The 18034-nt window shown below is 31.8% G+C and overlaps 1 protein-coding gene across 3 annotated transcripts; it reads right to left on the bottom strand.

Moving 5' to 3' along the window:
- Positions 1 to 874: 874 nt before the first annotated feature.
- On the bottom strand, positions 875 to 17972 carry LOC127700461 (glutathione S-transferase omega-1-like). Of its 3 annotated transcripts, none has more exons than XM_052203930.1 (5): positions 17803 to 17972; positions 4547 to 4652; positions 3745 to 3964; positions 1750 to 1873; positions 875 to 1304 (listed from the first exon to the last, which is right to left on the bottom strand). In XM_052203930.1, the coding sequence occupies exons 1-5, from the start codon at positions 17825 to 17827 to the stop codon at positions 1069 to 1071; spliced, it is 711 nt and encodes a 236-aa protein (XP_052059890.1). In that variant the 5' UTR covers positions 17828 to 17972; the 3' UTR covers positions 875 to 1068. The 3 variants fall into 3 exon arrangements, with proteins under 3 accessions (XP_052059890.1, XP_052059891.1, XP_052059889.1); XM_052203931.1 differs by lacking the exon at positions 17803 to 17972 and adding an exon at positions 15937 to 15955; XM_052203929.1 differs by lacking the exon at positions 17803 to 17972 and adding an exon at positions 15619 to 15880.
- Between the last annotated feature and the right edge of the window lie 62 nt (positions 17973 to 18034).

Below are 18034 nucleotides of genomic sequence, written 5' to 3'. Positions count from 1 at the left end.
ATTGGCAAAAACACAAACAATAGTATGATGAATTTCTGAAGCGATTCGTCAATAAAAAGTAAATCTACATCATATTGGTAGTAGAAATAAATTCTGGAAAATCATAGAATTATAATATATATCAAAATATGTCGAAAAACGTGAATTTATTAGAAAAACTGAGCCGGAGAGGTCTCATAACTGTGCAAAATGAAGTTTTATTACTTTTTAGCGCGAAAAATTTGGAAGATATCGATGCAATGTAAATGTTGTAACCACTCCGTGGAAATAGAACAGAGTGCATATTCTTAAAACTGAGTGAAAACGAACAAAAATAAGGCAAAATAGAAGAAATTATAGTTTTACAATATAAATTAGTACTTAAAACTCATCATAAAATGTCAAATCAAGAGTTTGATGACTATAAAAAGAAACAAAAGTAAAATAGTTTGTCGAGTTGCATTTTGAATGAAAAAATCAACATGTCTTTTTCTTTCCATTTTATCAAAAACTGCACCGTAGGAAATGGCTACGACCAGGTAAAAAAGTAAGATTAATGTATTAGCTTTGCAAAAAAATCATTTTCAGCCTGCAGTTATGCCAGTCCATTAAAGTCGTAAAATAAGCACCTTTTTCTTGATTTGTCACTCCACTAATCGGGATACAATCTTCCTTTTGAAAATTTATTGACAAACCCTTTTTCATTTCAGTAAATTCAATGTACATTACATTTGATACAACCATGGTTGCATAAAGCTATATGCCTGATATTACCGTCTTTTAAAATCCGCTTATTCTTTACTTTTTAAGGTCACACCAATTCAATTCTCTCTGGCAGGAGTTAACTCTTGGGTGTATTTCATTATGAAATTATTCAGCCAAAAATGACAAGAAATAACAATTTGCTTTTATTATATTTCTAAATCTTCATAACAATAATTTTCAATATACATACGAAGTTTTCTGATAATGAATGGTAAATTAAACCTGTGTCTTAAACATGGCACCTTAGAGACTTGTCAAAAGCACATAAATAAATATTTTGAATTGGTTAACGATTCTTCGCCAGTCATCTTTCTTCATAACTCATTAAAGACCAATATCATAATTTGGTTGTCCACTAGAATAGGATTTCATAAAAATCAGATGTGACTGGTCATCGAATAGTGTTGCTTTTACTGCTGGTAAATTCCTCATCCTGGCAACCCACTGATTTAAATTTGGGAATTTTTCTTCTGGAAGCATTTCAATATTCATTGTCTTTAAAGGACTCATTCTCTCAAACCATGGCCATACAAAGAAATCCAACATGGCTACTTTGTCTCCTATAACAAAACAAAAAATAACAAAATAAATGAAAAAATTGATACTTTCTTTATTTCACTTACTTTCATATATATTCGTTACCATTCACAGCCATTACCCATGGACTTCTATAGAACAGTGACTACATATATATCCACATTAAAGTCACAGTATACAGCCCATCAACCCTAAGTAAGCAAACATTTTAATCCTTTCTTAATTTTCATTTTTTTAATAAATGTCATAAACTAGCTATTTCCAGAGCATTGATACTATTTGTTTTGTTTGAATTTTCCTTTGTATTGAAGAACACAGTTTTGTTCACATTATTGAAACGTGTAAATGTCAGCCATCCCTTTTCCGATGAGCACTGCATGAAAAAAAATCATGTCAAGAAAAACAAATACGGTAGTTGTTGTTTAATTCTGAACAAAGGTTTTTTTCTTGTAAGAAAAATTAAATTACCTCCAAAATATGCCCCTCTTTTTTCAATAGCTTTTTCAAAAATTTCCAGATTTTTGTTTAATTCTGTTTGGGCTTCCTGGTCTTGTCCCTGTGACCTGACAAATTTGTAGAAATTAGTCACAAGCTGGAAAAAATTAAAGATAAAAATATTGATTATCAAAACTGATGCATTTTAAAATTATACCTCGTCAGTGCTTGTTGTTGGTTGTTTTTTGTTGGTTTTATATTTGGGTGTTTTTGGTGTTTTATTTTCATTTAGATTTTAGAGATCTCTCGGCTGAATTCAATCAGAATTTGTCTAAGCTATACGATTTAAAGCTTGTAATTTTTAAAAGCACCCCGTTGATAAATATAGAAATTAGTAAGAAACTAAGGTCCAACTCCCTCAGGCAAAGTTGATCCTAGATGAATTTGGCTATTCTTTTTGTCATATAGCTCCTAACGTTTTGAGTATTTATATATCACTGGCTTTCAAATGTTTGGGTTTGATCGTTCCTGGTGAAGATAAATCCAGAAAAGTAATTCGGACACCCGAAATTTAAAGTGTTATTTTCATAGTCATGATATTTGGACATTTGCCCATCACTGATAACCGTATTGTGAAGTCTAGATTTCTATTTTAAATTTTCTTGTATTGATTGATCATTATCTCACTGAAGATTATTGCAAAGTTCATGTTACGTATCTTTAAAAAATGATAGTTGCTATGAGGGTCTGGATGGGGGTTAGGGTCCTTCATTTCTGTTTTCTTTACTTTATTGGGTCATTTTTCTTTATTCTCTATATTTTTTGCCCATTATTCTCTAATATTTATTTTTCTGGTCTATTTTTGGGGCTTTTATGCTCTTTTTTCTGTAGTATTGGCCCACTTTTCGGCTCTATTCTGTAAACCCCATCTATACCCTCAGAGTTGCTATCCTATCACGACACTATCAAGATAGGTAAATCATAGGTAATACTTTGCGTAGTATGTGCAAGTAATAAATGTACTTGCTTCAACTGTATGAGGGTCTGGATGGGGGTCCTTAATTTCTGTATTCTTTAAATTTTTAGAGCATTTTTCCTTATCTTTAAATATAACGCTTATACTGTAAAATTCTCATGAAAATGATATTACTATTAATTTTGTCTGAAATTATGTGATTTCTTTCTTCTGTAAATCATTCATTTCTGTAATCAGTATTTTATTAACAAATTCTTTCAATTCCCACAATTATTCTTTATTCTTTTGCACCCCATCCAGACTCTCCTGTATGGTATGCTTTTCGAGGTCTACTTCTATAATACTTTTAATAGTATAATAAATACTTTACTAGTACAGAGTATCCAAGAAATTTAAGTATTTTAAATAAATAACTTCGATAAATATAAGATAATGAAAATCATAAAATTAAAGTAATAACTTGGCAATATTTAACCGCTTTGCCTTATAAGGGAAATCTAATTAAATTAAAGTACATGAACGAATTAATCAAAAGCAACAGACAAACAAGGAAACACACACATCTCTTTGTGTTATTGAATCGTATATATCTGGAGTAACGTTAACCTTAATCAACAACGTTCATACCATAAACGTTTGGGTTTCCAAAAAAGGGATAAATGTACATGGGAATTTATAAAACCAAAAACATAGGGTCTAAGCTTAACTTTGCTGGAGACAGCTGTAGCCTCAGTTAATTGAAAATAAAGATATTTTGGTTGGTTAATCTACATCCAATAAAATGAAGTTTTGAATTTTATAGAAATAAACTATACTTGCAAATTAAAGTTTTCTCTTGTTTTTTTTTGTATTCTTGGGTTACTACTGTCTTATTGTCGTAAACCCCATATATGTTTTTCCATATTCTGAATAAAGGCAAACTATTTAAGAAAAAAAGATGAATTTGCATTTACTATTTCAACCGAATTATATGGCGAATAATAAACTAGATATAAGTAAGAGAAATACCTTGCCATTATACTCCAATAACTAGATATAAGTAAGAGAAATACCTTGCCGTTATACTCCAATAACATTTTGTCTCTTGCTCTTCTGTAAGGATCAGCTGGAGTAAGTTTTTCTTGTGTATAGATGTCATCTAGATATTCATTACATACAACAGACTCATACACAACCTTATCATCCTGCTCCAGCACTGGAACAAGACCAAGAGGGTTCCTTTCAAGGAACCAATCGGGTTTGTCCTTCAAATCAACATTTATAGTTTCAAATCTGAAATAAAAATTTATAAACAAAATGAGGCTACCTCAATGACCAGTTGTCCGTCAACTGCCTGTTGGAATCAAACAACACTGTTGAAACCATGGTATGTATTCCCCAAAAATGACAAGATACACTCAATCTAAATGTATAGAATAATGTTTGTCAATTATACACCAAAATTCGTTGTTTATGAGCCTCAAGTCCTAATTGGTTTATTGGTTGTTATCATTTTCTGTTTATTGTCCATTTGTTGTAATTTATGAAGATTTTGAGCTTCCCAGTCACCCGCAACTTATTGGTACGTTTAACAATGTAGAGGTTACTTCACAGTGTTGATATTTCTGGTCATAGCTGGTTCTTAGGTTGCTGTCCATAGACCTTTATTGTTTGTATACTCTGCTACTTTTTACAGATGTGTTTAGGGTATTTTTCTATTTCATAAGAATTAGAACTCTTATGTTAAAATTTACCAAAGGCAATCATTTTTTAATTTACATGATACATAAATATATATTTTTTGTTGTTAATTGGCGTGCTAGATTTGTGTCCATGGTTACCTGTTTTAGCCAGTTGTAATACTTATAAACTTACTGTATGTTTTTATGAGCTAGCACTAATCGTGTCCTTTGTGCAAAGGGACAGAATCTCATACTGTATAGTCTAAGCTTTCCATTCTCTAAAGGTGGTAATTCTGAACCTATAGGAAAAAAAAACATTATGTGCAAAGTGATAAATTTGTAGGTTCATGTAAGGTATTAAACAATCAAATGAATAAGGACTTAACAAGGTTTACAAAGACATATAACATATACATTTTTAACCCACATTCCAGTTTCTGTCAGGAGGTCGCTAAGCTTTGTCAAAACTATGTTTTTCTTTAAGTTAGATATGAGTTTTTTTACTCTGCATCAGACATGCATTCACGTGTGTTCGTGGCTATTATTTTGAGTTTGCAACTGTATTTTGATAATATCGGAATGATTCCTTTCATGAATAAAGAATATCCATTAAAAGGGTAGATTTTGGCAATAGACAGCAACAAATCAACAGTGCTGTATCTGAAGTAAAATATAGAGGTACCAAAACGATCGGAAATAAAGAATTATAAGAGCCTACACTGTATGCCAAACTTCTAGTCAAAACAATATGCGAATGACTACATTAAAGACAGCAAATTAGACGACATCAACACCAAGTTCTCCATCAAGAACATGCAATGTCCACAATAATTGACATGACTCCTTACACTAGGCAGACACATAAACACAAACTGAGGAGGAAAAGTGGATTAAGAAAAAACCCGCTCGAATAGATTCGATATACAGATATATTTAATACCAGATCACTTGGTATTTTTTGACAGATTTGACCCGACAACATATATCAAATAATCAAGTCACTTAGTGCAGCCCAAGTCTGACATCAACAAACTGGTAATGTTTTGACCTGACATTATCATGTTATAGTGATCTTCCAGAAAATGGGAAAGAAAAACTCTATATATCATGTGATATAATATGGATATACCGGTATATGAATAGAAAGGAAATGTAACTGCCACGGTAATGTTGCAGAATTACTTTACCAATCATTTTTCAAAACAACTTACATCATATACATAACTCACTAATGGAAAATTATTAAATCAATAATATGTTTGTAAGTTGTAACAAATGCTTTCCTTTACCAGTCAGAGCTCTGACATAAACAAGTCAGAATAAAATGACTTCCATAGGTCAGATATAATTTGATGTAAGTGTTGTCTCCCTTCTTGCACTCAACAGAATATGACTTGTACAGGTCAGTTTATGTCAGACTTAATTTATCATAAAATGACTTCCACAGGTCAGATTTTGCACAAAATATTGTGACTTACTATCTTCATATTCCAATAAGATTTATACCCCTTTTTAATGCATTTTGACTTCGAGAGGTCATTTTTGTTCTGATTTGAAGCAGTCATTACTACCACTTTGTTATCAATCTCCATAAAAATATGGTGATTACTAGTTTCGAATTAAAGAGTTTTAAAAAGTGGGGCTCATCTGACATCATACCTTCTCCTTTCCAGAATCTAAACATAATATATTTATCTCATCACTTTCAATTATTTCAAAATACAAAGAAAAACCAGGTGAGAAAAAATGGATCATACAATTTTCTGAATATCAAAAGATTTACAAAATACAATATTGGATACATTACATGACAATACTTCAAATCTTCCAAGGAAAAACAAGACACTTATTCATGATAAGACTAAATAAATAAAAGATATATTCTCATCCACTTTAAGCTAAATGTATTAAGAGCAAAACATTTATAATTTTAATATTTCATTGAGGTAAATACTGTTGTGCAAACTTACTCAAACAAGTCACATTATGTTCTGACTTACTAAACGTATTACAACTTTTAAGTCTAGTATTGTCATATTGATTTAAAAATGTATAGGTAAGCCAGATAAAAGACCGAGGAAATTAGGTCCCCATAAGTCACAATAATGAGGACTATAAAAAAGTTTATTTGGTATATTCAATATTAAATGTATTTTGTTTTAAACAGGTCAAATCATGTTCTGACTTAAAAGAGTCAGTCCAAAACTAAAATAAATTTATTGAAATATTTAAGCAGGGCATTGCCATATGATATTAAATGAATGTATGGGAACGTCAGATAAAAGACACAGGAAATATATTTGAAGATCCCCTAATATAAATAACCATTTGACTTAATTGTTTCTAAAAATTTATCAAATAATAAACTCGAAAATGGCAGATTCAGAAGCAGTCTGAAAGCAAGGACTTTCTTGGATTAAAGGAAGTACACCTAGCTTTGATTGGAAATTTTGTTCTGTAAACTGACTTTAACAGGTCAAATCATGTTCTGACCTCAAAGAGTCAGTCAAAACTAAACTTATTACAACTTTTATGTCTAGTATTGTCATATTGATTTAAAAATGTATGGGAGAGCCAGATAAAAAACAGAGGAAATAAGGTCCCCTAAAGTCACAATAATGAGGATTATATAAAAAAGTTTATTTGGTATATTCAATATTTAAATGTATTTTGTTTTAAACAGGTCAAATTATGTTCTGACTTCAAAGAGTCAGTCAAAAACTATACTTTAACTAATTATTGCAACTTCTAAGTCTGGCATTGTCATATGCATTTAAGAATGTATGGGGAAAACAGATAAAAGACACCCAATAATAAAGTCACAATAATGAGGACTATAAAAAAGTTTGTTTGGTATATGTAATATTCAAATGTATTTTGTTTACAAGTTTCATCAAATATATTAAAATTTTATTCTATTTCTGTATTTTCATGACTTTTTCTTTTCTGTTAAGTTAACACATGGAATTTTTGGTTGTAAAAAATATTATTTTAAAGACCATTTGACTGAATTGTTTCTAAAAAAACTTATCAATTAACATGATTAATTAACTCAACAGTAGCAGATTCAGATAAAGGGAAAAGGGGGGGGGGGGGGGGGGGGGGCTTAGAGGAAGAAGACCTAGTTTTGATTGGAAATTTTGTTCTGTAAACTGACTTTAACAGGTCAAATCATGTTCTGACTTCAAAGAGTCAAACAAAACTAAACTTATTTCAACTTTTAAGTCTAGGATTTTCATATTGATTTTAAAATGTATGGGAAAGCCAGATAAAAGCCAGATGAAATAAGGTCCCCTTACGTCACACTAATGAGGACTATAAAAAAGTTTATTTGGTATATTCAATATCAAATGCATTTTGTTTTTAAAGATTTTCATCAAATTATCTTAAAATTTTATTTTATTTCTGTATTTTCATGACTTTTCTTTTCTGTTAAGTTTACACATAGAACTTGTGGTTGCCAAAAAAAATAAAATTTTAATAACCATTTGGCTGAATTGTTTCTAAAAAAACTTATCAATTAATTAACTCAACAGTAGCAGATTCATATTTAGGGGGGGGGGGCCTTAGAGGAAGAACACCTAGCTTTGATTGGAAATTTTGTTCTGTAAACTGACTTTAACAGGTCAAATCATGTTCTGCTTTCAAAGAGTCAGTCAAAACTAAACTTATTAATACAACTTTTAAGTCTAGTATTGTCATATTGATTTAAAAATGTATGGGAAAGCCAGATAAAAGACAGAGGAAATAAGGTCCCCTAAAGTCACAATAATGAGGACTATTAAAAAGTTTATTTGGTATATTCAATATTAAATGTATTTTGTTTTAAACAGGTCAAATCATGTTCTGACTTAAAACAGTCAGTCCAAAACTAAGTTTATTGAAATTTTAAAGTTGGACACTTCCATATGATATTAATGAATGTATGAGAACGTCAGATAAAAGACATAGGAAATATATGTAAGATCCCCTAAAATAAATAACCATTTGACTTAATTGTTTCTAAAAAATTATCAAATAATAAACTCGAAAATGGCAGATTCAGAAGCAGGGCTTAAAGGAAGTACACCTAGCTTTGATTGGAAATTTTGTTCTGCAAACTGACTTGAACAGGTCAAATTATGTTCTGACAAATTGACTTAAACAGGTCAAATCATGTTCTGACTTAAAAATATCAGTCAAAAACTAAATTTATTGAAATTTTTAAGTCAGGCATTGCCATATGATATTAATGATATGTATGGAAAAGTCAGATAAAATACACACGAAATACATGCAAGATCCTCTAAGATAAATAACCATTTGACTTAATTGTTTCTTAAAACTTATCAATTAATAAACTCAACAGTGGCAGATTCAGAAGGGGACTAAGAGGAAGAACACATAGCTTTGATTGGAAATTGTGTTCTGTAAACTGACTCAAGCAGGTCAAATCATGTTCTGACTTATAAGAGTCTGTCAAACACTAAATGGATTGCAACTGTAACAGTCGGGCATTGTCATGATTGTGATGTGATTGTTAGAATGTATGGATACAAGTAGGAAAAAAGATCACAAATATTAAGTCACAATTTTTAGAACTATATAAAAGTTAATTTGGTATATATTTGATATCTTAATATTTCATTGAGGTAAATCAGGTTGTGCAAACTGACTTGAACAAGTCACATTATGTTCTGACTTCAAAGAGTCAGTCAAAAACTATACTTTTACTAATTATTGCAACTTTTAAGTCTGGAATTGTCATATGCATTTAAGAATGTATGGGAAAATCAGATAAAAGACACCCAATAATAAAGTCACAATAATGAGGACTATAAAAAAGTTTATTTGGTATATTTAATATTCAAATGTGTTTTGTTTACAAATTTCATCAAATTATCTTAAAATTTTATTCTATTTCTGCATTTTTATGACTTTTTTTTCTGTTAAGTTAACACATGGAATTTTTGGTTGTAAAAAATATTATTTTAAAACCATTTGACTGAATTGTTTCTAAACAAACTTATCAATTAATTAACTCAACAGTAGCAGATTCAGATTGGGGGGGGGGCTTAGAGGAAAAGACCAGTTTTGATTGGAAATTTTGTTCTGTAAACTGACTTTAACAGGTCAAATCATGTTCTGACTTCAAAGAGTCAAACAAAACTTAACTTATTACAACTTTTAAGTCTAGTATTGTCATATTGATTTAAAAATATATAGGTGAGCCAGATAAAAGACAGAGGAAATAAGGTAGCCATAAGTCACAATAATGAGGACTATAAAAAAGTTTACTTGGTATATTCAATATTAAATGTATTTTGTTTAAACAGGTCAAATCATGTTCTGACTTAAAACAGTCAGTCCAAAACTAAGTTTATTGAAATTTTAAAGTTGGACACTTCCATATGATATTAATGAATGTATGAGAACGTCAGATAAAAGACATAGGAAATATATGTAAGATCCCCTAAAATAAATAACCATTTGACTTAATTGTTTCTAAAAACTTATCAAATAATAAACTCGAAAATGGCAGATTCAGAAGCAGGGCTTAAAGGAAGTACACCTAGCTTTGATTGGAAATTTTGTTCTGTAAACTGACTTTAACAGGTCAAATCATGTTCTGACTTCAAAGAGTCAAACAAAACTAATCTTATTACAACTTTTAAGTATAGTATTGTCATATTGATTTAAAAATGTATGGGTATGCCAGATACAAGTCCCCATAAGTCACAATAATGAGGACAATAAAAAAGTTTATTTGGTATATTCAATATTAAATGTATTTTGTTTTAAACAGGTCAAATCATGTTCTGACTTAAAAGAGTCAGTCCAAAACTAAAATAAATTTATTGAAATATTTAAGCCGGGCATTGCAGGGCTTAAAGGAAGTACACCTAGCTTTGATTGGAAATTTTGTTCTGCAAATTGACTTAAACAGGTCAAGTCATGTTCTGACTTTAAAAAATCAGTCAAAAACTAAATTTATTGAAATTATTAAGTCAGGCATTGCCATTTGATATTAATGATAATGTATGGAAAAATCAATTAATAAACTCAACAGTGGCAGATTCAGAAGGGGCTAAGAGGAAGAACACATAGCTTTGATTGGAAATTTTGTTCTGCAAATTGACTCATACAGGTCAAATCATGTTCTGACTTAAACCGTCCGTCAAAAACTAAATGGATATGCATAAAATCTGGTTCATAATTTTTGAAAAGATGGAGAGATTAATGAGTCTATATTTTGTTATTCCGACTCACAAATGTCACTATGTGACAAATTTCGGGAATTTTTCTCTCCTTTTGACTGATTCCTATATGTTGTATGGGTGCCATAACTATCACTACAACATGTACAAAGTCAGCACATTCTAAGGGACGCCATCAAAAGACCAATGTAGGATAAAAAAACTTAAATCAAATAGTTTGGGGGTGGGGGTGGGGTTAAAGTTGCTGCAAGTTTTGTTTATCCAAAATCGATTTTACATAAATCCATATTGGTCAATCAATCTTTCCCAAATTAAGTTAAGAGGGGGGGTGGGTGGGTCAGTGAAAAAACTATGTGATGTGAATTAAGTTTTTTATCCTATATTGAACTTTTGATGTCGTCCCTAATGACTTGACCTATTACAGTATTTCTGTCTGAATTTTTTATGAATATTCTGTATTTACTAATTTAACTACATGTATGTTATTGCAAGTGTATTAATTAGCTTTGTTTATTACTTATATTAAACTAAACCTCTATTAATCAATTATCTTTACTCTGGTTATTGATTATATAAGAAAAACTCTGCCTATTACTATATGACTGTAATCTAAACTCTGATTGTTAACATCCTGGATTGCATATCTGCATGACCATTAAACTCATGGTATACCCATTTTATTTGAGGATATAAAAGTATTGTTTTTTCAATATAACATTTTCAGACACATTGAATCTGTGAAGACAACTTTCAATTTGACTTTAGAAATTAAAGAGTTTGTAAGCAAAATGTTGGGGAAATTTAATTATAATTAAGAATGTTTAAAATCAGTTAAGAAAAAAGCCGACATTAATAATGTTAAAAAAAATTTGAGGAGAAAAAACATACAAATTCAGACCAAATATGGTGACTTTGTTGTCCTTCAAGAAGCCGTACATATAATCCATAATATTTTCACTGTTTTTTAAATACATGTAAAAGTTGAAAGATAACTATCTATTGATTTTTTTTTAAATAGCTTTTTTCACAACACTTATAACTTTGTAATTTATGTTCCATTGTACACTTGTTATTCTTAATATCTTTAAAAATTTTTGTTTGGGAACAAAATCTTGTCAGGGTTTCTTATGGTACTAGCATGACAAGTGCATTCATATTCTAAAATACTCTAAACATTAAAAAAAGTCAGTATTTTCAGATCATTCTGAGTCTTTCTGACCTTATTAATCCCAGAACATTCAGACTTTTATAAGTCAGAACATTCAGACTTTTATAAGTCAGAACATTCAGACTTTTATAAGTCAGAACATTCAGACTTTTATAAGTCAGAACATTCAGACTTTTATAAGTCAGAACATTCTGACTTCCAATGTTCTTCTCACTTCTGTAGAAACAAAGACTATCTATGTCTCAAATAAGAGGTAAATGCTTCATGTGGCTAAGCATCTGGGGTAAGAATTATAGATGTGTAATTTCAGAGGAAAACAAATATGCCAAAAATTTTTTTTTTTTTCATATAGATTAGACCTTTGGTTTTTCCGTTTGAATGGTTTTACACTAGTAATTTTTTGAGGCCCTTTATAGCTTGCTGTTCGGTGTGAGCCAATGCTCCGTGTTGAAGGCCGTACCTTGACCTATAATGGTTTACTTTTATAAATTGTAACTTGGATGGAGAGTTGTCTCATTGGCACTCATACCACATCTTCCTATATCCATGTAATTAATAAGATGTGATGCATGTGAGAGGAAAATGATACTGAATAGACAATTCTGTTTGCACAAACACTGATAAATATAATATGTAAAGGTGGTCTCTCAGCAGATTAAAATAAACAAGAAATAATTGTAACAGGATGCTGTTACGAAGTCTCCCAAACAAATTTAAGCTCCCATAATTCGTCATTCCCATGGTTGCCTGACATTGGGCAAGTTCCAGTACAAATTGGTTTTGTCTAGTAAAGTGATATGCATAAGTGACGCCTAGGGTTTGACCCTGCATGTCATTCAAATCTTCTTGAAATGACGAACAGGAATATCATATGGTTTACCTTTAGGGGTGGTGATCCAGAACATTTCAAAAAGGGGGATGGGGATGACCCCAATGGACTTCCCCTATATTTCATTTGATTTGTTTTATTGTCCTGTGCAAGAATGTATATGGTGTAGGGGTGGGGATCTCGACCGTTTACATGTTTTCAAACATGAGGGGGTGGGGTGACCCTCAGGGACTCCACCTTTATTTCATTTGATTTGTCTTATTGACCCTTACAAGAATATATATGGTTAAGGGGTGGGGATCCCGACCGTTTACAAGTTTTCACACAGGAGGGGGTGGGGGTGACCCCAAGGGACTTCCCCTATACTCATTTGATTTGTTTTATTGTCCTATTCAAGAAAATATATGGTTTAGGGGTGGGGATCTCGACCGTTTACAAGTTTTCAAACAGGAGGGGTAGGGGTGACCCCCAGGGACCTCCCCAACATATCATTTGATTTGTTAAATTGTCCCATACAAGAATATATATGGTTTAGGGTGGGGATCTCTACTGTTTACAAAATATAAGAACATTTGCAAATGGCAGGGGGTGGGGGTAAGCCTGGAGACTAGCCCGGTATATTTCATTCAAATCAATTTGACATTATAAAGAGGAATAGAGAAATGACAGGGATAGGGGTGATCCCTGGAGATTGCCCTACATTTCATTTGATTTGTTTTATCATGTCCCATGATCATAAATGAAGACCAGGTTTGTGCATCACTTATTGTTCTCAAGTTATAACTTTAAAAATAAAAAAAAAAACCCTTGGGTTCTTTAGTTAAACCCCTCCCTTCCTTTTTCTTTTATTAAAATTTTTCCCATTTTCGTTTCATTATCATCATATCAATATTCACAATGATCGTTTTTCTCATAGGGAGAAACGAATCAGAAAGGTTAAAAAATCAGTTCGTGATTGAGTTTAAAAATAGAAAAATCACGTGACGATGTTCAGCTCGAAGCAATAATTTTACTTTTTAAATTGCACTGACTGGTTAATAATGTTAATATTGTTTAAGACAACACGAGTTATCTCCCGAAAATAACAATTCATTATCATAACAACATTTTCTGACCTGAACAAGTCAGAATTGTCAAACACCAGGTCATCTAAAAGACCACGCGTCCGTATTTACAGGTCGCGCGCCTTCATGAAACAGCAAAAAAATCACTTGCAAGGAACTTCTTTATAGGCAAAAAATATAAAAATGCCCATGAAAATACGGAGGTAATATGAATTACCTTTCTAAAAATGCCCACAATGACCTAGATTTTCACTAAAAATCGTAAATAATCAATATAATATTCAATGACTTCTCGTTCGAGACACTTCCAAAACAACGACTCTCAAGCACGTGATCTCTTGCAAAAAACCACGTGATCGTATGTGTCGTAGATCGGCGGCAAATTCAAAATAACTTCTGGTTTGACGGACTCGAGTGAAAACTACGCAAAACAAAAATTGACGCGTACAGGTCAGAATTTCAAAACACTTTCTGACTTGAAGAAGTCATTTTATTCTGACTTGTTTATGTCAGAGCTCTGACTGTTTACAAGAAAAAACACTTTGCAAAAAAACTTACACATATTTTACATATTTTTTACTATGTATAAAATATTTGTGCATGTGCAATAATGCGTAAGATTTGTTTTTTATTTGTAGAAAGAAGTGTCATTTTATACATTTCTCGGTATTGTTTAATGTTCATTTAACATTTTATATTATTCCACTGTTTAAACATATTGATACACAACAGCCCGTGTGGATTTTGCTTTTTCCACCGGCCCACCGTGGGCAGTCCACCCGTGCCCACTCTAGCTATAATCCCTTTTTTGTAAAAATATTGATTACAAATGATTATCTGCTTTTTTCAAGTGATTGTACTTGCAAGTCTTTAGATGAAACAAAAGAAATTGAATGCCCACTCCTACAGGTGGGCAGAGTGGACAAGGTACAAATTTTGCCCACCCGGTGCCAATCCCATGGTGGGTCGGTGGACAAAGCAAAATCCACCCGAACTGTAGTGTAGTTTAATCAATATTTGATTGGTTGAGACTATCCCACGTGTCATAATGAACAAATCTTCATATTCCATTCTGAGGATCATATTCCCCTCTGAAATGTCGGGATTACTTCGTGCGACGTTACGCGCGGTTAATGTACATAACGTTTTGAACTTCTTATTCTTCTTAAAATAGCGATAGCAAAAAACATTATCATGTTCAAATTTATTTCAGACGATAAAACAAAAAGACTTATAATTAAATTTTGATCCTTACTGTTTATCAATGGGTATGTCTTGTTTAGTTTGACTTACAAAAACAAGCGGATAAGAAAAAAAATGTATGCAAAATAATATTTAATGTATTGATAGTAAACAAAGCATAGGCAGTGGAATAAATTATTCATTTCCCTTTGCCTCGGGAGATATGAAGATTTGCTCACCCTCGAAAAATCATATTTCCCTCGGGCAGAGCCCTCGTGAAATATGAATATTCTTGGGTGAACAAATCTTCATATCTCCCTCCGGCACGGGAAATAAATGTATAAACCTCAATCATATATATACATATAAATACAATGTACCAAGTTAACATGGTAAATAATGTCTTATTGAAGTATATTAGCTCAAACACTACTGATCGAGGTCACAAAGTAGAATGTCTATTGTCTAGCAAACATATTCAAACACCATACAACCACCTAATAACACCATTTAGTTTGATCATGTCTAGACGTCTAGTTTCGATGAATTCAAGTTGTGTTGTAATTTTAATATGGACATTTAAAAGTTTAATATGCCCCCTCTTCTGCAGAGTGGAAAAGGGAAAAAAATAAAGAAAGTATTTTAAAGGAACCAATAAATAATATATTTTCACGGATGTTGTGATTGATTGTTGGTTGTTTGACGTCCAGTGGCAAATATTTCATGCAAGTCAGGACGACGTACGGTTATTTTGAAGATTGATATTGTGAAGATTGAATTGAACACAATGAGTAACCAATAACATATACAGTAATATTAACAAACCCTTGGAGTAAGATTTAAGCGACATCCTTTCTATCTTCAAATTAAAGTCCGAAATGAAAATATTACTAATTCAAATTAATACGGTTCCTGTTCTATATTTAGTTGGACGAGTCTATTTGATACTCAGGGGTTGTCCTGTGAAAATTTACGAACAAGCAAATTATTTTACTATGGTCGTATGTTGTTTTGTGTTTAAGAGAGAGGCGGAAGATACCAAAGGGATATTCGAACTCGTAAGTCGGTGACAAACTGACAATGCCATGGTGAAAAACGACAAACGATCCAAAAAACAAACAACGGAAGCAAGTCACCTCGTACCATATGCAAACTCGTACTACATCAACTCGTACCACTAAATGTCAACTCGTACCATGTTAGCTCGTACCACTACGAAGTGATATCAAGGAAATCATGAATTTCAAAGGAAATCCAAGATCTGGAATATCGTATCAACTGGATGGTCAAATGAAAATCGACAGTAAAAAAACAACAATTCACAAAATACACAGACAACTCTAGATAGAGAAACAAGTAATCGATAATAATAATTTATCGTTGTTTATAAATAATAAAAGTATAATACAAAAACTTATATCGTTATGTATATTCAAGTATTATACATTTTTCGCTTTCCGCAAACTTTTGTTTCATTTTTATAAACATCCCAGAATTAAAAATTAACCATCATGTTTGAGTTCATCTTTGGCATAATTTCACAAATTTGGCTTTCAAACGTACTCGAAAGGTCAAGAGAGACTCATACCGCAATATGACCATACACTTTTCGTTATCGTTAAGAATTGCCCTGGATTATCTGTGGATTACACAGGTAAATAAACAATTCTGTAAAACAAAAATAAACATTTGAAATGGGACAGTATATTTGATAGGACATTTCAATTTTGGTTTTATCTCATATTGAAAAAGTGATCAAAAGTAGGCTGGATATGTTCTACAAATATACATTGAAAAATGCCAGTTGTAATAGCTAAAGTTCTATATAGTTACACGAGGTCTGTGTAAATCGTTAAGTCGACAAAATATGTACTTATTGATAATGACTTGATTAAAACCCAAGATAAACGAGATACACGAAATCGGTATGATCCAGACCAGTCATAAATGTAGAGGATGTTGGAGTGAAGACTGAGACATACCACAGACTCTAATGACAATAACACGAATATAACATACAATTTAAATTTAGCCAGAGACGTATATATGTCTCTGATTTAGCAATGCATACAGTTATTGCATTTATTTATGAAAATACAGGATATATATCTATTAAGAGTATTCCTTATACAATGTTATATAAATTACACTGTTCATAACTAAATTTGTGGAATATAAAACTGATGTCAAAACTTGTAACACTGAGAACAGGGACAGTCTATACTAACTTAGTTAGTATAGAGAGTCCCTGCTGAGAACAAGCTAAAAGTATGCTCTATTTTCTATTTTAAAACTATTGCTGTGTCTTCAATCTATTCATTTACCGTGGTTAATTTTTCTAGAATCTAGGAAATGGCCGACTCATCAAATTTCTTCGTAATCTTAATTTCCGTCATGGACATTATACTTGCGAACATCTACGTCATTTGGTCTATAGTGCCGGGATAGTTGTCTCATTGGCAATCATACCAGAGGGGCCTGATGGGGGGGGGGGGGGGGGGGGGGTCTCATCACGATTCACGAGTTGATTTTTTTGTCAATCACGATTCATAGAAAATAAATTTCCATGATCACGGATCACGAAAATATAAAAAAAAAATAAGTCTGTAGAAAAACGGATCACGATAGCGAAAATGCGCCGATCACGAAGAACGAAAATAACCCATCAGGCCCCTCATACCACATCTCCGTTTTTTTTTACATAGGAACATTCTTCATTATACCCCAGAGTAGCAAGTTGATGCTCCATCATACACATGTGGATACATATGGATACACACGTGGTGATACTAGCTAGGAGATGAAAATATGAAACATAAACAAAAAGTTATCAAATTCTGTCTATATGGAGCTTCAATCATCGGGTCCACTTTGTAGATTGATATTTAATTTGATTGAAGGTGAGAAATTACGAAGGTATTTCAGAAGAACAAACAATAATATATTTTCACGGATATTGAGCACAATGTCAGACGGTGCCAATAATGTATAAAGTAATAAATTACAAACCCTTTGTGTGAGTTTTTAGCGACATCCTTTCTATCTTAAAATTATTTAAAGTCCGAAATGAAAATACAACACACACTATATCTGTTTGCTTAAATAACCTGTTATCTTGTGCACAAGATATAAACCAAATATTCAATATTTCGTTGGACGAGTCTTTTAAATACTAAAGCACAAACCCTTGTATTGGGTCATTTTGTGGAACGATAAGGTTAAAATGTAGAATGTTGTATAT

This window comes from Mytilus californianus, unplaced genomic scaffold (genome assembly GCF_021869535.1).
Source record: "Mytilus californianus isolate M0D057914Y unplaced genomic scaffold, xbMytCali1.0.p SCAF_5, whole genome shotgun sequence".
NCBI classification, from domain to species: Eukaryota; Metazoa; Mollusca; class Bivalvia; order Mytilida; family Mytilidae; genus Mytilus; species Mytilus californianus.
The sequence above is the reverse complement of the archived record's forward strand: the minus strand, read 5'-3'. Positions and strand labels throughout refer to the sequence as shown.

Excerpts from the sequence above, each read along its gene's own strand:
- LOC127700461 (XM_052203930.1), bottom strand. The coding sequence starts at position 17,827 with ATGTCGCTAAAAACTCACACAAAGG. Across the intron at positions 3,965-4,546 it reads CTAGCTCATAAAAACATACA|ATTTGAAACTATAAATGTTG; the intron begins GTAAGTTTATAA and ends TTTTTATTTCAG. Across the intron at positions 1,305-1,749 it reads AAGAGGGGCATATTTTGGAG|GAGACAAAGTAGCCATGTTG; the intron begins GTAATTTAATTT and ends GTTTTGTTATAG.